The following is a 24944-nucleotide window of genomic DNA, read 5'->3' on the forward strand; positions in this document are numbered from 1 at the left end:
TTTATACAAGTTCTGCATTGCATGTTAACCCCTGAGGATGGGTTACATTATACTTTCATCTGTTGTTTCCTTTTTTAGCCACACACACATTATCGACTGTTGATATGCTTTTCGTGATCATGGAAACGTTGTACCCGCCACATTATGTGTGTACCTTTCCCAAGTCAGTAAGTAGTCTTTAATTCAGTGGTTGTTGTTGGTTGCTGTTTTTGATATTGGTTTTACGTTTATTGTTTCAGCATTACTCGGGCTGTTAGTTTTCGTTTTTCGTCACATCTAGTCAGGAATGGGTTTTAATAACATTCTACATCATTGCATAGGAGTACTACAGTCTATATTAGTACATGTATACGTATGGTTACTCATTGTTGATTCACGTTCGTTTGTCTTCGGTGGATAGTTTACTACCTTTTCTCATTGGCAATCATACCACATATCTTCTTATTTTCATTGCATCATCTAAACATGGAAAATACGTATACAGAAAATATATACGTATAGATAATATATATATAAGATCTATACAATACATACAGACCATATATCGAAACCATATATACTAAGCATTCAGGCAACCATACAAAATGCATTTTAGAACCAAAGGTTATTTTGACAATTTATATGGGTCAGAGATACAGTTTTTATACAGACTGTATGTAAAAATTAGACCCATAGACAAAGCATACAAAAAATGCATACAGACTGTTTTAAGAACCACAGGCAATGCACACACTTTATCTTGCAGTAACAAGCAAAACATACAACTGTATCTTCAACTTAGAACAACTTACAATGCATACATACTTTATATCTGATCCATAGACAGTGTATACCGACTAAATCTAAGATATACCGACAACAGAAACTGTATCTTAGAATCATAGTCAAAGCATATAAACAATGTATATAGACTAAGTACCACGAACAATACATAAACTTAATTTAACTTACAACAAAAGACAATGCATACAGACTGTATCTTGGAAGCACAGACAATAAAATTGAGAATGGAAATGGGGAATGTGTCAAAGAGACAACAACCCGACCATAGAGCAGACAACAACCGAAGGTCACCAATGGGTCTTCAATGCAACGAGAAACTCCCGCACCCGGAGGCGTCCTTCAGCTGGCCCCTAAACAAATATGTATACTAGTTCAGTGATAATGGACGCCATACTAAACTCCAAATTATACACAAGAAACTAAAATTAAAAATGATACAAGACTAACAAAGGCCAGAGGCTCCTGACTTGGGACAGGCGCAAAAATGCGGCGGGGTTAAACATGTTTTTTGAGATCTCAACCCTCCCCCTATACCTCTAGCCAATGTAGAAAAAACAAACGTACAACAGTACGCACAGTAAAACTCAGTTTAAGAGAAGTCCGAGTCCGATGTCAGAATAGGAAACAAAAGAAAATAAACAAAATGACAATAATACATAAATAACAACAGACTACTAGCAGTTACTGACATGCCAGCTCCAGACCTCAATTAAACTGATTGAAAGATTATGTCTTCATCATTTGAATATCAGGCACAGTCCCTCCTGTTAGGGGTTTAGTATTATACCATCATAAAATATATGAGAAGAACATAACCCGTGTCATCCCAACAACTGGTTTTAGAATAAATTTGTTTAATTCCGATGCAAAGACCCTATAAGTGAATCAATATTAAAGCCAAAATATGCAATCTTTAATGACCTGACAACAGTATCGTAATTATATCCCTTCTTAATAAGTCTGTTTAAAGGTTTTGTTAGCTTTTGAGGTGAATACTGACATTTTTGTGCTTTGTAAAGAATATTACCATAAAAGATTGGATGTGAAATACCAGAACGTAAATAAGATGTCTGCATGTTGAGTTATATTTACGAATGATGTCCTTATACCGATGATAAAATTTAATAAATGTTTTGACTAGTTTATGATATCGAAAACCCTGGTGTAATAATTTTTCATGCATTGATTTTGTCTAATTAAAGAACCTTTGTGAGCAGGCTCACATACCCCACAGCCCGACATTGTCACTTAGCAAGCAAAATCTCAACATATTATTAAGTTCAAAGACGCATAACTCCTTCAAAAGCCAACTGATACAATTTTCTTGTGGATATGCACAAAGTTCAAAGGCATAATTCCTAATTCCAAACAAGAGTGCACATGCACGCTGAAAAGTCTCGCCTTCTTTACTAACTATTGATATTATGTTGATAGTTCTAAATATAAAGCTTTACTACAACTATAAACTTAACATGACAATGGCGGATCATATGACCTTGACCTCATTTATTGGATCATGTCCAAGAAAATGAGGTCAAGGTCATATGACCAAAACGAGAAATACATATACACCTTACAATCATTCAATACCCTTAATATAGTTGACCTATTGCTTGTATTTTCTAAGAAACAGACTAAACCAAGAAAACTAAACATTGACAAATGAACCACCAAAATGAGGTCATGGTCAGATGAACCATGCCAGGCAGACATGTACAGCTTACAATTCTTCCATACAACAAATATAGTTGACCTATTGCTTATAGTTTAAGTAATCAAAACAGACCAAAACACAAAAACTTAACACTGAGCAATGAACCGTGAAAATGAGGTCAAGGTCAAATTAAAACTTGCGAGACTGACATGTACATCATAAGATATTTCCATACACCAAATATAGTTGACCTATTGCATATAATATTACAAAAAAAGAACAAAACTCAAAAACTTAACTTTGATCAATGAACCAAGGAAATGGGGTCAAGGTCAGATGATACCTGTCAATTGGAAATGTACACCTTACAATCATTCCATACGCCAAATATGTAGACATATTGCATACAGTATAACAAAAACAGACCAAAACACAAAAACTTAACTATAACCACTGAACCATGAAAATGAGGTCAAGCTCAGATGAAACCTGCCAGTTGGACATGTACACCTGACAATCCTTCCATACACCAAAAATACTAGACCTACTGCTTATAGTATCTGAAATATAAACTTGACAACCAAAACTTAACCTTCTTCACTGATCCATGAAATGATATCGAGGTCAAGTGAAAACTGTTTGATGGGCATGAGGACCTTGCAAGGTACGCACATACTAAATATAGTTACCCAATTAATCATAAAAAGAGAGAAATTAACATTACAAAAAATCTTAACTTTTTTTCAAGTAGTCACTGAACCATGAAAATGAGGTCAAGGACAATGGACATTTGACAGACGGAAACTTCCTAACCTAAGGCATCTATATACAAAGTATGTAGCATTCAGGTCTTCCACCTTCTAAGATATAAAGCTTTTAAGAAGTGAACTAACGCCGCCGCCGCCGCAGCCGGATCACTATCATTATGTCGAGCTTTCTGCGACGAAAGTCGCAGGCTCGACAAAAACAAGAATGTGCCCACAGTACACGTTTCCCCACTCGCACTATCATTTTTTATGTTCAGTTGACCGTGACATTGGGGTAAAAACTCTAATTTGGCATTAAAATTAGAAAGAACATATCATAGGAAACATATGTACTAAGTTTCAAGTTGATTGGGCTTCAACTTCATCTAAAATAACCGTGCTTGACCAAGTAATTTAACCTGAAGCGGGACAGACGGACGAACGAGCGGAAGACGCATAGACCGGAAAACGTAATGCCCATCTACTATCGTGGGTAGGGCATACAAATATAATCATAATTTTCTGTCGATATGCACATCGACATAGCATGTCCTAACTATCTAAAAAATTTCATAAAACTCTGTTGTGTACTTTCAGAAAGTTGTGATGACAAACTGTTGTAGGAGTATATTAAGGCCAAAATTCTCATAACTAATAGAAAATCAATGAATCGATAATTTCATAATTTCCTGTCGATATTATCTACAAAGATTTATAAAATTCTGTTATATGGTTTCAGAGGAGTTGAGATAACGAGAACAGGACAGACAGACTGATGGGTCAAAAACATTGTACCCTTAGGAAATTTGTTTGGTTTGGTATAATAAAGGGTCTGCCAAATAATGTACGGCTCAGATTAATTAGTCAATTGGTCACACCAGTTTTTGGTGAAGTTCGTTTTGCTCAGTCTTTAGTGTTCTTTGTTGTGTTTTGCATACTGTTGATTGACTTTTAATTTTTCTCTTTTTTGCCGTGGTTTTGTTAGTTTATTATTGACTTATGAGTTTGAATGAGCCTTTGTTATCTTTCGCCTCTCTCTTCGATCAATTTGATTGGGAGTTAGGACATACTGATTTAGGCCCAAACTTGTTTCTGATTGTTCAGTGATTATTGCAAATGTAAATCATACTAGCCTTTACAAGGTTCTATATGGTATGTTTTTGCTCATTGTTGAAGGCTGTATGGTTGCATATAACTGCTTACATCCACTTCATTTGATCTTGAGTGGATAGGTGTATCATTGGCAATCATATCACATCTCCTTATTTTTACAGTATTGTATTAGTACTGCTACAAATTTGGCTACTTCCTGTTTATGAGGCCGGTGCCTTAGAAAAGAATTGTAACAATGGATCCAATCTTTCAAAAACTAAAGACTAACTTTACTAGGAGCAGCAGTTAGTTGTCATAGATACTCATGAATAAATAGGCAAAAAAAAACATCTGCCACTTTTATAAAAGGGACTACACATAGTTTTTGAAAGGGTATAATCGGTTTGTGCCGAAAATAGTTTCCTTTGTCCCGAAACTCATTTGTGCAAAATGGTAATATCAACCCACATTTTCGTGTTACTTGGTCTTTAGTTTTCTATGTTGTGTCTTGTGTACTATTATTTGTCTGTTTGTCTTTTTCTTTGATAGCCATGGCGTTGTCAAGTTTATTTTCGATCTATGAGTTTGTCCATCTGGTATCTTTCGCCCCTCTTTTATGACTGGCAGTTCCCTCAGGCTGATATTTGTAGTTTTTATCAACAGCTTGCACTTTTCTAAATTATATTTGCTTCTTAAGACTGACCAAAACTGCTTTTTATCAGTGTAATTTGAATAAGGTAGTGTTTATCAAACAACTGTTGGAAATATTTTGGACAACCCTCTTATTTACAATATTATTTGATTAACACATAGTGATCTTTGATGGTATCTTGCATAACATTAATAAAGTCTTTTTTAACAGGCAACTTGAATTTATTGGCCCCTTATTAATGTGCATCTATAGCACATGCATGTACTGCTGATCTGCATATATGATAGCAATATATTGTAACGCTGCCTCTCTGACGTTAGAGTCGGCCACCAGAGATCACAGGATCACGTAAAAAGGGATCTATTAGAGGTCGAGAAAGGTGTCTTAATTAAAACCACCGATCTAAACCCGAAATAGGACGAAGGAAAAATATATAAATATATATATTTATATCAGTGTGCTAGTATAATTCGGTTTTCGTGAGGTTTATTAAAGTAAAAGATAATAATTTATAAAGTTCAACATTTTATTAACGAAATAAAATACTGGGGGAAGGCTGGACTCTCGGTTCTGTCACTGGTCAGTGGCCCCTGGTATGGTTGGTCTAACAACAATTAACACGAATGTGAATTATAATCATAACATAGCATTTCTTTACAACTAGTCCTTTATACAAAGGTAACTATCATATCCATAACTAATTTTAACCAAACAAGATAAAAAGCCTGACCTTTGCCAAACTGTTCATAAAACATACATATGCTTCTCCATAAACTATTTATGTCACTACCTCAATAACTATAGCTATATCAACAGTAACTTACACACGTGAATTCATCAACTCCAAATCTGGTGACAAAATTATTTAGTCACCGTCACCGACAGTTATAGTCACCGTCACCGACAGTTTTTAGTCACCGTCACCGTCACCGAGATTAGTCACCGTCACCGAGATTTAATCACCGGGACTTATATTAGTCACCGTCACCTTTTACTTATTAAAATAATATTATTATTTCACAATACTAACTTTTATACTCATAACATCAGACATAATTCTATTTAGTTTCTACTTCCAGTGCTCTATCTCTTTGATTTTACTATCTCAACTAATGCGAGCTATCTCCCTTGATGCAGCCAACCACACGTATTTATATTCCAAATTGACCAATGAGAGTTGCGCTTATATAATGACATCCAATCACAAGCCATCACTCTTATTAGGGAAATTCCCTTAACGGTGATGCAATTGTAAACAATGCAATGTTCTTCACGAATAAATATAATTTATGTGTTTAAAATGCAACTAAAAGCTTTGAAAACGTTTGTGATGGGTAAAAACAGATACAAACTACTGTATCTTGCAATCGATAGTGAACAGATAACGAACATTTAAACTAAAACACATCAAACAAGTAAGTATCACCTATATCGGTGACAAACCTTAAAAATCGGAACGAGAGTTATTTAAAGTCTCCAAATGCTCCGTGCAATTAGCAATCATAATCAAACGAAACCCAAACAGGAAAAATAATAAGATGTAAAAAATAGAACAACATGAATCACAATATTATTATTATTTACAACCGTAAATAAAAATCTATGGCCTACTTTCACTTTCCAACAGTTCGAAAATAAACGTTACATGTCTCAAAAACAATACTCCACAGGTTTAAAAGTCATCCGAGATAATAGTTTTATAAGTACAAGCATAAGCATCTCCTGACTTATCAAACACTTTTGACAACCAACTTCTGGTTATGGATCATAACAACGACGAAAAAAATGCATATCAAAACAACACTGAATAAATACGGGGAGCCGGCATAACATTGCCCCCTTCCTTAAGGATTTGGTCCCCAAATATATTAGCTTGGTGAGCTGATTTATACTGTTTAGGAAATACTGATTAAAAAAAAAAAAAAAACTCTACTATTCTTGGTCATTCTTCATCGAGCTCACAGTATGTCAGTACTATGTGGGTTTAACAACAAAGATATTTTTCATTCACAAGATAAATTTTACTAATTATATCAACAACAAACGTCAAAATCTATCCAAAATCAACAACAAAGTTTAGAAGTTACTCAGTCTACATGCACACAAATCATTTAGTCTCTCTTGTACTGTTGTAACAAGTCCAGACAGTTTATAGAACTTTGCCTCCTGGAGCAGCTCGTACAAATAGACATGCTCCCTAGGGAGATATCTTTTTTCCACGGTACAATTGTTCCTCAAATAGTTAAGGATTATCTTGAAGTGAGCAGGGTCTCGATCGAAGAAGTAGACGTTATTAGAAGGACGGAATGGACTTAAAGGCTGCAACATCAAGGCGAACACACAAGAAGGGTCGGCTCTTAGGGTGTTTTTACTTGTCTCTACCTTCATCCCTCCAACGTTGAGAGTAAGTGTGTTTTCCTGTGTGTCCTGTAGGGATTGTAGGAAGGTTTCCACCAATTCTGTCTTAGCTGAAAACTCAACATTTCTTATTGGTTCAATTTCAGTATCAAGAGGTTTTACCACGACGTTCTCTGCCTTTTGTGACATACTAGCTGGAGTTGATTTCTTGACTGTCCCTGATGAGCTTGACGAGCTAGACGACGATCCGGATGAGGTTGTTGATGAGGATGAACTCATGTGAGATTTATCTGCTCTTTCTAATGTGCTCACTTCTTTTTCTGATACATGCAGTTCGACTTCCTCTAAGATTTGACTCTTTCCTTCTGTTTTATCTGCTTCCGGTTCTAAACAAATTGTTATTGTCTCACCACTCTCACTCATTAGATCTTGAATAACATCTTTGATTTTCTTCAGCTTTTGTTCTTTTGTCTCTGAGGGCTTACTAACTTTTGCAGGAGTTGGCCCTGAGATGTTGTTATTTTCTTTGTTCTCTATATCTGTCCTTTTTCTGGATGTTTCTTTCAACGAGCTTCCTCTCTTACTATTACATGTACTTTTATTGCTGGTGTCACCTATCTCGGATCTAGCATATCTGTTACGTCTAGATACAACTTCAACCTCATTCCCATTATTATCAACCAACCTTATTTTCTTCGGCATTTCATCTCTTTTAAATTTCTCCAGGTCTTCTTCGGCATCTTTTCCCCTACGTCCGGTGCTGTTTTGAAAACAGATCATTTGATTTTCATGTACCTTGCACCCATGGTTGGTATTACGTCTTTGGAACAGTTTTTTACATTCTGGACACTTCCAGGCAAAGTCTGAGTGCCTTTCTAATATGTGTCGCTCCAGAAACCACCTCTTTTCAAATGTCATGTCTTCACATATAACACACATCCATTTACTCTATAAAAGAATAGAATAACAATCATAAGAAAGGGATAAATAATTATGGACCTATCATTATAATTATTAATATTTTTACAACTCAACACATATACAAAGAGTCGTAAAACTTAGTTAATTAGTAATACATGTCATACCTATACATGGTAGGACAGTTTTAGTATTCAATATTTTCATCATATGTCTTAAATATAAAAAAAATCATTCGATCAAAGTTCAACTAAATTTGATAAGTTATCAACTATGAAAACCAGGTTGGACCATGATCTCCCAAATAAGGTTTAAGTTTATCATGGTGAACCACTTTCGGTTTCATTCTTGGACCCAGCTGAATTCTATATAAGACGTCATTCAGTCGATGGGTAACAACAAATGGACCATGCCAAGGTCTCTGAAATTTAGGATTTACACCAACCTTCCGTTGGTATTGGTAATACCAGACTGGATCACCAGGATTGAACAGCTTTAAGTGAATGTTATGGTCATAGTTTTTCTTCATAACATCACTAGCAAAATTTAAATTGGTTCTTGCAAATTCATGAACAGTCAACAATGTATGTTCAAGATCATTAACAAAGTCCGAAATAGAACTTTTAGGACCGTCCGGAGATTTACCAAACAATAAATCTACCGGTAGATTGATTTCACGTCCATACATCATTCTACAAGGTGACACACCCGTACTTTCGTGTTCAGCGGATCGATATGCCATCATTAGAATGGGCACAAATTTGTCCCAATCCTTTTGATGGTTCGATACAAACGAAGACAACATATTTTCCAGTGTTCTCATAAACCGCTCAGCCATTCCATCAGACTGGGGTCTCATAACCGTTGTTCTAGTCTTGTCAATATCTATCAATTTGCAAAGTTCTTGAAATAAATGGGACTCAAAATTAGCCCCTTGGTCCGTATGTATTTGTAAGGGAACTCCAAAGATTGATATAAAATTATCTACTAATGTTCGGGCTACAACCTCTGCCTCTTGGGATTTCAGGGGAATAGTATGAACAAACTTAGTGAAATAATCACCAATTACTAGTAAATAATTATTTCCCTGAATTGACCTAGGCAAAGGCCCCATTATGTCCATAGCAACTCTTTCTAAGGGGGCACCGGAATTGTATTGTCTCATAGGTGCTTTTGGTTTTCTATTTGGTCGCTTTCGTGAAGCACATACATCACATTTGCTACACCAATTTTCAATATACTTTCGTACCCCAAACCAAAAGAATCTTTGTCTAACTTTGCTTAAGGTTTTCTTGATACCTAAATGGCCACCAGTGACACTATTGTGTAACTGCTTGAGCACACATTCTTTCAAATTATCTGGAATTACTTTTTGCCACGTGACATTATCCCCTCTTTCACTTTCCCATTTTCGACATAAAATACCGTCTCTTATCTCAAATGATTCAATTCTATTCCAGAAGTATTTGATAATTGGACTGAATTTAGATATTTCCGGCCAAATGGGTTTCAAATTGTTTAGTAGCCAATCCCTAATTATCTTTAGTACGGGGTCATTTTCTTGTTCACTTTCTAAATCGAAATCTATCTCAACAAATTGTTCATCGTGCATCGGAGATGACGAGCTCGGTTTTTGTTGATCCAACTGAGGAGATTTCATGCTTCGAGTTTTAACTACTCCTATGCGTTGGTTTATAATGTTTTCATCGGTCTTAAATTTGCAAACATCAACTGATGTTTCTCTTGCAAATCTATTTTTCCCTTTCCTTTCCTCAGACCTTTTCAAATTGGGAACATTAAAAGTTTCGGAACTACTTGATTTGCCAACATCAGTTGATGCCTTTAAAGCAAATCCACTTTCATCCTTCACTTTATCAGATATGTTCATACTTTCCTTGTCAAGTTTTGTACAAGATTTAGAAGCGTTTAAATCGTCTGACCTATAACTAGCATATACTTGTGTTGCTTCGTTTTTCTTTCTAGTCTCTAGACGTTGACTACCTTCAACCTTAACGGCGCCTGTTAAAGTATTCGTATCATCAACTACTACTGACTTTACCACTTCTTTAGTTAAAATCTCGTTATTTATTTCAACCTCTCCTAAACCTACGTTTGAAAATTTATCCTCAACTTTAGAGCAATAAGAACAATCATCCGGACAGGGTCTACGACTCAATGCATCAGCATTCGAATGAATGCGACCAGGGCGATGTATTATTTGGAAGTCATATGCACCAAGTGTTTCCAACCAGCGGGCAAGCTGACCCTCTGGATTTTTGAAATTTACTAACCACCTAAGAGACCCGTGATCGGTACGAACTGTAAAAGATCGACCATAAAGATAGTGATGGAAATTTTTAACTGCACTGACAATAGCCAGCAGTTCTTTTCGGGTGACACAATAATTTCTTTCACTTTTCGAAAACGTTTTACTAAAATAGCCAATCACTCGTTCTTCCCCATCTTGAATTTGAGATAGAACGGCCCCCATTCCCACATTGCTAGCATCTGTATCAAGAATAAAGCCGCCATCATTAATTGGATAACCTAAGATAGGTGCAGATATTAACAACTTTTTCAGATGCTCAAATGAGCAATTACAAGCTTCTGTCCATTCAAATTTCTTACACTTCTCGGTTAATTGATGTAAAGGCTTTGCAATAGTAGAGAAATTTTCTACAAATCGACGATAATATGAACAAAGTCCGATAAAGCTACGTACATCTTTTACATTCTTGGGAGTGGGCCAATCTTGCACGGCCTTAATTTTTTCATCGTCAGTACTTATGCCTTCGTGACTAACTTTATGTCCTAAAAAGGTTACTTCCTTTTGAAGAAGGAAGCACTTCTTAGGATGTAATTTTAAATTTGCTGATCTTAGCCTGTCACAAACTTCACTTAAATTTTTGAGGTGTTCATCAAAAGTTTTGGAGAACACAATGATATCATCAAGATACACTAAGCATATTCTCCAAGTTAAACCAGAAAATATTTTCTCGACCAACCGCTCGAAAGTTGCTGGAGCACCACATAGTCCAAAACAAAGCACTTTAAATTGCCACAAGCCACTACCAGGTATTGCAAAAGCGGTTTTCTCTCGATCCTTCTCATCTAAACCACATTGCCAGTAACCACTGCGCATGTCCAGTGTGGAGAACCACTTACTGCCGCTTAAAGCGTCCAGCGTGTCCTCTATACGAGGGATCGGTTGACAATCTTTTTCAGTTATATCATTAATTTTTCTAAAATCAATACAGAATCGAATACTTTGGTCTTTCTTTTTCGTGACCATGACAACCGGTGAACACCAAGCACTACTTGAAGGTTCTATGATGCCCCTTGATGCCATGTCTTGTATCTCTTTCTCTGCAACCTCTCTTTTTGCCAAAGGAAGTCTATATGGTTTAAGTTTAATGGGTTTTGCATTCCCCGTATTTATTTTATGGTTAACAATTTCAGTATGCCCAATATCAGATGGGGATTTTGAAAAAACATCTTGATAAGAACATAAAAACTCTTTTAACTTCTTGACTTCAATATTATCCAAATCTTTGGAACTTTTCTCAAATACACACTTTAAATGATCAGGGATGCCTACTTCAGTCTTAATCTCTGCACAATTGACCCGACTCACAGTGCTCACTTCAAACGTTTCTATGTCAACAGGTTCAAAAGTACCAACTATTGTGTTTTTATAGACTTTGACAGGCTCTGTGCTAAAATTAGCTACCCTTAAAGGTATGATATTTGAATTTGGCTGGACCACTACTCTGGCTAATAACAAACCAGTTTTCTCAATAAAAGACTTGTTCGTCTCTACAAGACCTACTTCATTAAATATAACAGGGCCACATGGCATCCCTTTTATTAACATTTCACTATCAGGCGGAATATCAACAGTTTCCGCAATTGAAATTCGACAACATGAGCTATCACCTTTATTTGTAAAACAGGTAATAAACTCATCCTTAATTCTCAGGCAACCTTTGCTAAAAAGAACATCAATACTATTAGTCATCAAAAAGTCCATACCCAGTATGGCCATATCTTTGATTTCAGCCAACAAAAATTCGTGTTTGAAAATATGTGTCCCTAATTTTATTTCTAAGTTAACTTTCCCAATAAACTGTGAAGCTTCTCCAGTTGCTGTTAATAAATTCATTCTGACTGGCATAACTTGAGGTCTATTCTCAAGTACAAGACTATCAAAGAAATCTTTTCTCAAAATGGAGACGCTCGCCCCAGAATCAACCAACATATTTACAGACATAGAATTTATATTAGCAACTACAAAATATCCATTATCTTTCCCCCAAGAAACATTTGAAATAACCGTGTTGGGTCTTTTTATTGTGGTCGAGCCGCGACCCCCGCACTCGACGCTTGGTAGTTTTCCGAGCTGTTATAATTTTGGTTGAAATTTCTATTACCAAAATTATTTGATCCTCTTTGTTGACGTGAACCATTGTTGTTATTATGGTTATAACGTTGACCATTATTATTATTTTTCTTAATGGCCCCTACATCATTTTGTAGATTTCTTATGCCTAATTTTATTTCTTTTATTTCACTGACTATTTTACTATCATCAGCGTCACATGCATCAGCTGTTCTCACCGATCGCCCTTTTTGTCTGTCTGCCAGTCTTAAAGCTTCAAGACGAACAGCAATATTTTCGGCTTCATAAATTGTTTTTGGCCCTACTTCTCTCAACCTTAGACGAATGTCAGTTTCAGTTATAGCATCAATAAAATAATCAAGCGCCAGTGTATCTCTGACAATAGGGGAAGTACCAGGATATGCTCGCCTTGTAAGTTTTTTAATTGCCTGGGCCAGTTCAGGCAAACTTTCGTTCCTTAACCGAACCCTAGTCTGTAGCTCAGCTCTGAAAACTTCTGACCGATTTATGGAACCAAATCTGCTTTTAAGCATTGTTACTAAACATTCAAAGTCATGCCTTTCACCCTCTGTCATTTCATTTAAAAGAGCACGAGCACTGCCTGTTAAGCTACTTGCCAACAATAAAGCTTTAGATCTTAAGTCCCAATCGTTAAGTTCTGCCAGAAGATAAAATTGTGTGAGATACTCTTCTAGATCGTCTGACCCGTCATACAGCTGAGGTTTAATTTTACATTTTATGTCAGGTTTAGCTCTGATGTTCTCAGTGAAATGGCTATTATTTAAGTCTTGTTTACTTTGTTTGGCTTCCCCACTCGCACTTATAGACGAACTATCATACCCCCTTCCTAAAATAGGGGTGATTTTATTTGTTATATGATGGTCAAATTTTGCCAACATACTGTCCATTCTCTCAGAAAAATCTGAAAAACATTTGTCTACCATAAATTTCATTTCCACTTTAGCGTCAGAAACCATTCTCTCTGCGGTTAGATTCTTTTCACTACTAGAAGCTATTACTTCATTCGATAGTGTTTCATCTACCTCGTCTCTATTCCCAGTATTGGGACCGAACATAACTACATTTGAATCGTCCATATCTATTTTTACAACAACTTTAAATTTTTATATACAAACAATAGACTCTAATATATTGAAAGTGGTATCCCACCGCTGCCACCAATTGTAACGCTGCCTCTCTGACGTTAGAGTCGGCCACCAGAGATCACAGGATCACGTAAAAAGGGATCTATTAGAGGTCGAGAAAGGTGTCTTAATTAAAACCACCGATCTAAACCCGAAATAGGACGAAGGAAAAATATATAAATATATATATTTATATCAGTGTGCTAGTATAATTCGGTTTTCGTGAGGTTTATTAAAGTAAAAGATAATAATTTATAAAGTTCAACATTTTATTAACGAAATAAAATACTGGGGGAAGGCTGGACTCTCGGTTCTGTCACTGGTCAGTGGCCCCTGGTATGGTTGGTCTAACAACAATTAACACGAATGTGAATTATAATCATAACATAGCATTTCTTTACAACTAGTCCTTTATACAAAGGTAACTATCATATCCATAACTAATTTTAACCAAACAAGATAAAAAGCCTGACCTTTGCCAAACTGTTCATAAAACATACATATGCTTCTCCATAAACTATTTATGTCACTACCTCAATAACTATAGCTATATCAACAGTAACTTACACACGTGAATTCATCAACTCCAAATCTGGTGACAAAATTATTTAGTCACCGTCACCGACAGTTATAGTCACCGTCACCGACAGTTTTTAGTCACCGTCACCGTCACCGAGATTAGTCACCGTCACCGAGATTTAATCACCGGGACTTATATTAGTCACCGTCACCTTTTACTTATTAAAATAATATTATTATTTCACAATACTAACTTTTATACTCATAACATCAGACATAATTCTATTTAGTTTCTACTTCCAGTGCTCTATCTCTTTGATTTTACTATCTCAACTAATGCGAGCTATCTCCCTTGATGCAGCCAACCACACGTATTTATATTCCAAATTGACCAATGAGAGTTGCGCTTATATAATGACATCCAATCACAAGCCATCACTCTTATTAGGGAAATTCCCTTAACGGTGATGCAATTGTAAACAATGCAATGTTCTTCACGAATAAATATAATTTATGTGTTTAAAATGCAACTAAAAGCTTTGAAAACGTTTGTGATGGGTAAAAACAGATACAAACTACTGTATCTTGCAATCGATAGTGAACAGATAACGAACATTTAAACTAAAACACATCAAACAAGTAAGTATCACCTATATCGGTGACAAACCTTAAAAATCGGAACGAGAGTTATTTAAAGTCTCCAAATGCTCCGTGCAATTAGCAATCATAATCAAACGAAACCCAAACAGGAAAAATAATAAGATGTAAAAAATAGAACAACATGAATCACAATATTATTATTATTTACAACCGTAAATAAAAATCTATGGCCTACTTTCACTTTCCAACAGTTCGAAAATAAACGTTACATGTCTCAAAAACAATACTCCACAGGTTTAAAAGTCATCCGAGATAATAGTTTTATAAGTACAAGCATAAGCATCTCCTGACTTATCAAACACTTTTGACAACCAACTTCTGGTTATGGATCATAACAACGACGAAAAAAATGCATATCAAAACAACACTGAATAAATACGGGGAGCCGGCATAACAATATTCTTATGTTTTCAATCACCCCTTATTTCTTCACTCCATTTTATAAGATAACAATCTTTTTTATTCCATATTTTATTAGTTTTTTAAAAGGTATCATTATTTAGACATAAAGACAAAACTAAGCACAGTGAAAAAGTCTACTCTGTCCTGTAAAGTTTTAGATGTTTTTGTCGTTCAATCTTTGACACTTGTATGGAAACACTAAATCCTGATTACCTACAACAGAAATATTATCACTTTTAATAAATAAGTCCAATTCAGTTGCTGCAATTAACATACATGTAATAAGGAAAATGACAAAATTTAATAGACAAGATCAGATCTCCACGTGAAGAATATTCAAAAATATATCAAACATAAAAGCAAAGAACAGTAAGTTTTATTTGCCATTTAAGGACAAATAGGACCATTCCACCATTTGAAGGGAAAAGATTACATAAAATTTCAATGCAGAAATACAATTTATGTGCAACACTTTTCATTTAAATAAATAAATTCTATACACAGTATTTGTCTATACCTACCGTCGGTGGTTACCATACAATACAGTACACCTATACAAAGTCTAAATACAGTATTTGTCTATACCTACCGTCGGTGGTTCCCATAAAATACAAGACTCCTTTACAAAGTCTATATACAGTTTTTGTCCATACCTACCGTCGGTGGTTAACATACAATACAGTACTCCTATACACATTATATATACAGTATTTGTCCATACCTCCCGTGGTTAACATACAATACAGTACTCCTATACACAGTCTATCAACAGTATTTGTCTATACCTACCGTCGGTATTTACCATGCAAAACAGTACTCCTACACAAAGTCTATATACAGTATGTGTTCATACCTACAGTCGGTGGTTACCATACAATACAGCACTCCTATACACAGTCTATATACAGTATTTGTTCATACCTACAGTCGGTGGTTACCATACAATACAGTACTCCTATACACAGTCTATATACAGTATTTGTCTATACCTCCCGTCGGTGGTTACCATACAATACAGTACTCCTATACACAGTCTATATACAGTATTTGTTCATACCTACAGTCGGTGGTTACCATACAATACAGTACTCCTATACACAGTCTATTATATATACAGTATTTGTCCATACCTACCGTCGTTGGTTACCATACAATACAGTACTCCTATACACAGTCTATATACAGTATTTGTTCATACCTACCGTCGGTGGTTACCATACAATACAGTACTCCTATACACAGTCGTTATACAGTATTTGTCTATACCTACCGTCGGTAGTTACCATACAATACAGTACTCCTATACACAGTCTATATACAGTATTTGTTCATACCTACAGTCGGTGGTTACCATACAATACAGTACTCCTATACACAGTCTATCAACAGTATTTGTCTATACCTACCGTCGGTGGTTACCATACAATACAGTACTCCTATACACAGTCTATCAACAGTATTTGTCCATACCTACAGTCGGTGGTTACCATACAATACAGTACTCCTTTACACAGTCTATATATACAGTATTTGTCCATACCTACAGTCGGTGGTTACCATACAATACAGTACTCCTATACACAGTCTATATACAGTATTTGTCCATACCTACCATCGTTGGTTACCATACAATACAGCACTCCTATACACAGTCTATATACAGTATTTGTACACACCTACTGTCGGTGGTTACCATACAATACAGTACTCCTATACACAGTCTATATACAGTATTCGTCCATACCTACCGACGGTAGTTAACATACAATATAGTACTCCTATACACAGTCTATATACAGTATGTGTCTATACCTACCGTCGGTGGTTACCATACAATACAGTACTCCTACACACAGTCTATATACAGTATTTGTCCATACCTACCGTCGGTGGTTACCATACAATACAGTACTCCTATACACAGTCTATATACAGTATTTGTTCATACCTACCGTCGGTAGTTACCATACAATTCAGTACTCCTATACACAGTCTATTTACAGTATTTGTTCATACCTACCGTCGGTGGTTACCATACAATACAGTACTCCTATACACAGTCTATATATACAGTATTTGTCTATACCTATCGTCGGTAGTTACCATACAATTCAGTACTCCTATACACAGTCTATTTACAGTATTTGTTCATACCTACCGTCGGTGGTTACCATACAATACAGTACTACTATACACAGTCTATATACAGTATTTGTCCATACCTACCGACGGTAGTTAAAATACAATACAGTACTCCTATACACAGTCTATATACAGTATTTGTCTATACCTCCCGTCGGTGGTTACCATACAATACAGTACTCCTATACACAGTCTATATACAGTATTTGTTCATACCTACAGTCGGTGGTTACCATACAATACAGTACTCCTATACACAGTCTATATACAGTATTTGTCCATACCTACCGTCGTTGGTTACCATACAATACAGTACTCCTATAAAAAGTCTATATACAGTATTTGTTCATACCTACCGTCGGTGGTTACCATACAATACAGTACTCCTATACACAGTCTATATACAGTATGTGTCTATACCTACCGTCGGTAGTTACCATACAATACAGTACTCCTATACACAGTCTATATACAGTATTTGTTCATACCTACAGTCGGTGGTTACCATACAATACAGTACTCCTATACACAGTCTATTATATATACAGTATTTGTCCATACCTACCGTCGTTGGTTACCATACAATACAGTACTCCTATACACAGTCTATATACAGTATTTGTTCATACCTACCGTCGGTGGTTACCATACAATACAGTACTCCTATACACAGTCGTTATACAGTATTTGTCTATACCTACCGTCGGTAGTTACCATACAATACAGTACTCCTATACACAGTCTATATACAGTATTTGTTCATACCTACAGTCGGTGGTTACCATACAATACAGTACTCCTATACACAGTCTATCAACAGTATTTGTCTATACCTACCGTCGGTGGTTACCATACAATACAGTACTCCTATACACAGTCTATCAACAGTATTTGTCCATACCTACAGTCGGTGGTTACCATACAATACAGTACTCCTTTACACAGTCTATATATACAGTATTTGTCCATACCTACAGTCGGTGGTTACCATACAATACAGTACTCCTATACACAGTCTATATACAGTATTTGTCCATACCTACCATCGTTGGTTACCATACAATACAGCACTCCTATACACAGTCTATATACAGTATTTGTACACACCTACTGTCGGTGGTTACCATACAATACAGTACTCCTATACACAGTCTATATACAGTATTCGTCCATACCTACCGACGGTAGTTAACATACAATATAGTACTCCTATACACAGTCTATATACAGTATGTGTCTATACCTACCGTCGGTGGTTACCATACAATACAGTACTCCTACACACAGTCTATATACAGTATTTGTCCATACCTACCGTCGGTGGTTACCATACAATACAGTACTCCTATACACAGTCTATATACAGTATTTGTTCATACCTACCGTCGGTAGTTACCATACAATTCAGTACTCCTATACACAGTCTATTTACAGTATTTGTTCATACCTACCGTCGGTGGTTACCATACAATACAGTACTCCTATACACAGTCTATATATACAGTATTTGTCTATACCTATCGTCGGTAGTTACCATACAATTCAGTACTCCTATACACAGTCTATTTACAGTATTTGTTCATACCTACCGTCGGTGGTTACCATACAATACAGTACTACTATACACAGTCTATATACAGTATTTGTCCATACCTACCGACGGTAGTTAAAATACAATACAGTACTCCTATACACAGTCTATATACAGTATTTGTCTATACCTCCCGTCGGTGGTTACCATACAATACAGTACTCCTATACACAGTCTATATACAGTATTTGTTCATACCTACAGTCGGTGGTTACCATACAATACAGTACTCCTATACACAGTCTATATACAGTATTTGTCCATACCTACCGTCGTTGGTTACCATACAATACAGTACTCCTATAAAAAGTCTATATACAGTATTTGTTCATACCTACCGTCGGTGGTTACCATACAATACAGTACTCCTATACACAGTCTATATACAGTATGTGTCTATACCTACCGTCGGTAGTTACCATACAATACAGTACTCCTATACACAGTCTATATACAGTATTTGTTCATACCTACAGTCGGTGGTTACCATACAATACAGTACTCATATACACAGTCTATATACAGTATTTGTCCATACCTACCGTCATTGGTTACCATACAATATAGTACACCTATACACAGTCTATATACAGTATTTGTCTATACCTACCGTCGGTGGTTACCATACAATACAATACTCCTATACACAGTCTATATACAGTATTTGTCCATACCTACCGTCGGTGGTTAACATAAATTACAAGACTCCTATACACTGTCTATATACAGTATTTGTCCATACCTACCGTCCGTGGTTAACATACAAACAGTACTCCTATACAAAGTCTATATACAGTATTTTTCCATACCTACCGTCGGTGGTTACCATACAATACAGTACTCCTATACACAGTCTATATATACAGTATTTGTCCATACCTACCTTCATTGGTTACCATACAATATAGTACTCCTATACACAGTCTATATACAGTATTTGTCTATACCTACCGTCGGTGGTTACCATACAATACAGTACTCCTATACACAGTCTATATACAGTATTTGTTCATACCTACCATCGGTGGTTACCATACAATACAGTACTCCTATACACAGTCTATATACAGTATTTGTCCATACCAACAGTCGGTGGTTACCATACAATACAGTACTCCTATACACAGTCTATATACAGTATTTGTCCATACCTACAGTCAGTGGTTACCATACAATACAGTAATCCTATACACAGTCTATATACAGTATTTGTTCATACCTACTGTGGTTAACATACAGTACAGTACTCCTATACACAGTCTATATACAGTATTTGTCTATACCTACTGTCGGTGGTTACCATACAATACAGTACTCCTTTACACAGTCTATATACAGTATTTGTCTATAACTACCGTCGGTGGTTACCATACAATACAGTACTCCTATACACAGTCTATATACAGTATTTGTCTATACCTACTGTCGGTGGTTACCATACAATACAGTACTCCTATACACAGTCTATCAACAGTATTTGTCCATACCTACAGTCGGTGGTTACCATACAATACAGTACTCCTTTACACAGTCTATATATACAGTATTTGTCCATACCTACAGTCGGTGGTTACCATACAATACAGTACTCCTTTACACAGTCTATATATACAGTATTTGTCCATACCTACCTAGGGTAGTTACCATACAATACAGTACTCCTTTACACAGTCTATATATACAGTATTTGTCCATACCTACCGTCGGTGGTTACCATACAATACAGTACTCCTATACACAGTCTATATACAGTATTTGTCCATAACTACCGTCGGTGGTTACCATACAATACAGTTAGAGTATTAGGAGTAAATCATATATGTATGATAAGTATCACAACTATTTTACGCAACAAATGGTATAAATGAATATTGTATTATTTTTTTAAATATTATCATTTTACCCAGTGAATTTTTATTTTTTCTGTTGATTAGTTTTCATTGATAAATTTATCAGGACTGCGTTGAAACGAACCTTCAGATTTTGAAGGCTGTATCAGGTACTAGGATTGTATTATAAAATTTTACTACCTGTTAACCCATGAGTTAATCAATTTTATAAATCAACAAGCTATCAGCTTAACAGGCTAGGTAAAATTGTTCAACGATTGTTTCATTGTTCTTTTTAATAAAAAAAAATTACCTGTTTCAGTAGACTGAAAATAATATTATTTTATAAATGAGGATGCATTTAGATCAAATTGTGACATGAAAATGTCAAGATTCATTCCAAATTATGGACAAATGATAATGCTATTAATAAAACCAAGTTGTAACCATTGCCTTTCTCTTTTCTATTTACATTATTTATGACTAGGTAATAATGATTACTTTTTTCAACTATTTCATACTATTTTGTTTTCTCTACTTTTCTATCAAGGACATAATTGTTTATTGCAAACTAAACATCTGCATATTTAAACTATTCCTGACTATACTCTACCTCAAATTCTGGAAACTGCAACATTTTTCTTATCATGCTTATGCAGTTATGTCATGACTGGTAGCTGAACAATTTCTATTTTTTGGTAATCTGGATTAGTCTTTTGCCACTGTTCTGCCCATTCTGGGGCTACATAAAAAAAACCATGACAGAATTATTAAAATTATTTGTGTATAATGTTTGTGTCCCATTCTGGGGCTACATAAAAAAAAACCATGACAGAATTATTAAAATTATTTGTGTATAATGTTTGTGTACAGTCATGTTCTTAAAAGGACAAAAAATATTTTTAGTGTACAAATAAATAATTGTGATTTTAATATCTTAATATTATAAAAGAAAAGATTCAGTTTATATTTTAATTAAAAGATGAATGAGCACATATAAATCAACCTTTTACTCAGATTTAAATCTATCATCACGTATTATAATTACTAGCTATGACTATCATCATCTAATTTTACAATACAGTATTTATTTTGGTGTCTTCCCGATTGTCCCACTTTTTGAAATTACAAGTAAAAAGTAATGAAATTTTGTGGGACAATCGGGAAGATGTTTGTGGGACAATTGGGAAGTTTAAATGTGGGACAATTGGGAATTGTTTTGATAGTGATTCATTTGTTTTTAAAGAGTGTTGCAGGTAATTACAGGTAATTATGTAACTCAAAAATTTAAAATAAACATGGAGAAAAGATGGTATTTACATATTTTATCTTATTCTGTGATATTTTGTTAAACTACTGACTGTCCAAATAAAGAACAATTATATAAAAAGTTGGAATTTGCTGCTTCTCCTCAAAGCACGCTGAATTTTGGACTAAGAGCAAAGACTGGTCAGTCCTTACTTAGAATGATGTGTCTGTGCAGGATGACATGTCTTCCTGCGGACTGTTATCTTGTGAACTAGCATGTTAAAAATTCAGGTTGATGACTGTGTCGGTCTAGTTATTTTCAAAGAGAGTTTCGTATTCATCTGACACCAACATGTTCTCGTCCTGCTTAAAGCGGCATTTAACTTGCCACTGGACGTTTAACAGTGTATATGTTCAAATGACTCTGATGACATTACTGGGGCACGTTTTTCTCTTTTCCCTAAGTGAGAATATAGGTTGAGACCTTGCCATCTATTTTATCAAATTGATTATATCAATTCTAATTATTAGGTAAGAAAATAGCTTGTGCTTATGTTACATTGTGATTGTAATTGATTGTTTCTTAAATAAGTCTCTAGACCTTTCATTCTGAGCGCTCTTACAAGTGAAAAGAAGTCAAAATTGCGTCTATGTGTTCAAAATTTAAATAACAACTTTAAAATAAAAAAAATATTGATATCAATTTATAAATATTATATTAACCTTACATTATAGATATCGTTTATTATACATATACATGATATATGGTATATTGTTTCATCAAAAGTTCATTTCAACTGATGATTTTATTCAACAATTCATATTTACATTTACATTTAAAATTTATAAAATGGATATCAACTACTAGTATGCTCATGCAATATTTACTTTTAATTAGATATTGCAAAACAAACAACGATTATATTGTTTATCTAAGAATATTTAAGATATAAAAATAATGTGGGACAATCAGAACTTTTCATGTGGGACAATCAGAACTCTAAAATTTTAAAAAGTGGGACAATCGGGAATAAACCTTTATTTTAGTGGCACATCCTCCACAATTAGTATGATATGCCTTAGGTGTCATTTTGATGCAATCACATTGCAGGTGGTTCATGTCTTGGGTTTTTATTAATGAATAAATTACAGTTTAGGCTGACCTGAGGTCAATAGGCATAAACAATGTCATCAAACTATCTGTTATTACTGTAATATAATGATATTGTGACATTTATGGGAAAGAGCATAGGAGTTGGTCATATTGGTCAATAAATTTGAAAGTTTATAATTAAGTTAATATTAATTACATACTAATTAAATTACCTAAACAATCAGTTCAAAGATTGCTCTCAAAACATTTTTTAGATCAGAGCCTGTCTGCAATATATTCAGGGGTAGTCCAAATAATTATGACTTCTTAAAAGGTTATATTATGTTTTTTTTGCTGCAGTAGAAATACTTCAAAGCCAAAAAAAACACATAAAATAGGATTTCAAGACGTCATTATGATAATAATTTGAACTAATTTGGGATAATAATACATTTAACTTCCTTTGATGTCCGGAGGGGGGGGGTTCGTTTTGACAATTAATGATTCTTGAAAGTAACAATAATTATTTCTTATTGACTATTGTAACTTTGTGCAGCGAGCGCGATGGCCGATGTGTGGTTCTCGAGTTATTTTTTAAAAAGGGGGAGTGTTTGTTACCTATATCAAATTTACCCAGTTTTGATTCAAGAAAGAATTACAATCTAACCATAAACTCCAAGGTTCCTTTTTTTCTGAGCAGAACAAAACACGAGGCATTCTCGTCTCTAATATAAACAATAGTTACTCTCTTCTTACAGGTTACTTTAATCAGCTGTTTATCTGTTTACCATGTTTAAACTGGTCCGCCATTCCATCGTAGTGCAGCGATAAATAAACACAACAGGGGTCCAGTTTATTTACGGGTAACGTCTGTAAACCAAGAACAATGATAAAACATTGTCGACAGTCCCTCAATTCCGTATACTTTTCTTATCTTCATACTAAAGAGCTCCAAAAGTAGGCGTGCATAGTTGCACTGGGCGTGTCTAAAAACCGACCCTCGGTGGTTAACGTCTCTCGCTGGTTAACTTTAAGTGCCGATGGAAAAATACACTGGCTATCAACCAATCAAAACCCAGGATTCTTACATAAGGTGTAATTATTTGGCAAATACCACGGCAGAGAGGGTAAAAAAGGCATATCCTTTTTGCATATACCCCGGCGGCGTTAAAAAATGAACGATATTCATTTGATAACATTAAATTGGTGAAAAATACACTGGCTATCAACCAATCAAAACCCAGGATTCTTACATAAGGTGTAATTATGACTAAAATACCACTAAGCTTTTCACTATGGCACGTCAAACGTTTCAATACAACTTTGCTTTCTTTTAGAAAAGAAATGCAATACGTGAACCTTAAAAGCTGTTTTCAAAATTGAAATTTGAGATATGTTCATTGTTATCTGAACAATGGCTTGGTATTGATCATTGTTAAAAGCTTTATGCCTGCTCTGCAAGGTTTTTGTGATGCTTAGGGTAGTAAGTATTGGCATTTTTAAGTTGTGTGCTTCGTGCTCTTAATGTTTTAGATGACAAACCTCTGTTGTTAAAAACAAAAACTTTTTAAAACCTTTTACACACTTTGGGGATATCGCTGAATTTTTTCTGAATAATCCAAAAATATTCGTTTCAGAATAACCTTTAAACGCTAGTCACTTTTTATTTGATGTCATATATTTTAATTTGTGTGTCATGAAAAATGGCCTGCA

At 35.1% G+C, this 24944-nt stretch overlaps 2 protein-coding genes across 2 annotated transcripts; both read right to left on the minus strand.

Annotated features, from left to right (window-relative positions):
* Positions 1 to 6529: 6529 nt before the first annotated feature.
* On the minus strand, positions 6530 to 14522 carry LOC127712627 (uncharacterized). The gene is made up of 2 exons (XM_052219187.1): positions 12140 to 14522; positions 6530 to 6653 (listed from the first exon to the last, which is right to left on the minus strand). The coding sequence occupies exon 1, from the start codon at positions 13697 to 13699 to the stop codon at positions 12551 to 12553; it is 1149 nt and encodes a 382-aa protein (XP_052075147.1). The 5' UTR covers positions 13700 to 14522; the 3' UTR covers positions 6530 to 6653; positions 12140 to 12550.
* On the minus strand, positions 6651 to 14557 carry LOC127712622 (putative uncharacterized protein DDB_G0277255). The gene is made up of 2 exons (XM_052219181.1): positions 14521 to 14557; positions 6651 to 8233 (listed from the first exon to the last, which is right to left on the minus strand). Exons 1-2 carry the CDS (start codon positions 14542 to 14544, stop codon positions 7004 to 7006), a joined length of 1254 nt encoding a protein of 417 aa, XP_052075141.1. The 5' UTR covers positions 14545 to 14557; the 3' UTR covers positions 6651 to 7003.
* Positions 14558 to 24944: the final 10387 nt, after the last annotated feature.

This window comes from Mytilus californianus, unplaced genomic scaffold (assembly GCF_021869535.1).
Source record: "Mytilus californianus isolate M0D057914Y unplaced genomic scaffold, xbMytCali1.0.p SCAF_8, whole genome shotgun sequence".
Taxonomy (NCBI): Eukaryota; Metazoa; Mollusca; class Bivalvia; order Mytilida; family Mytilidae; genus Mytilus; species Mytilus californianus.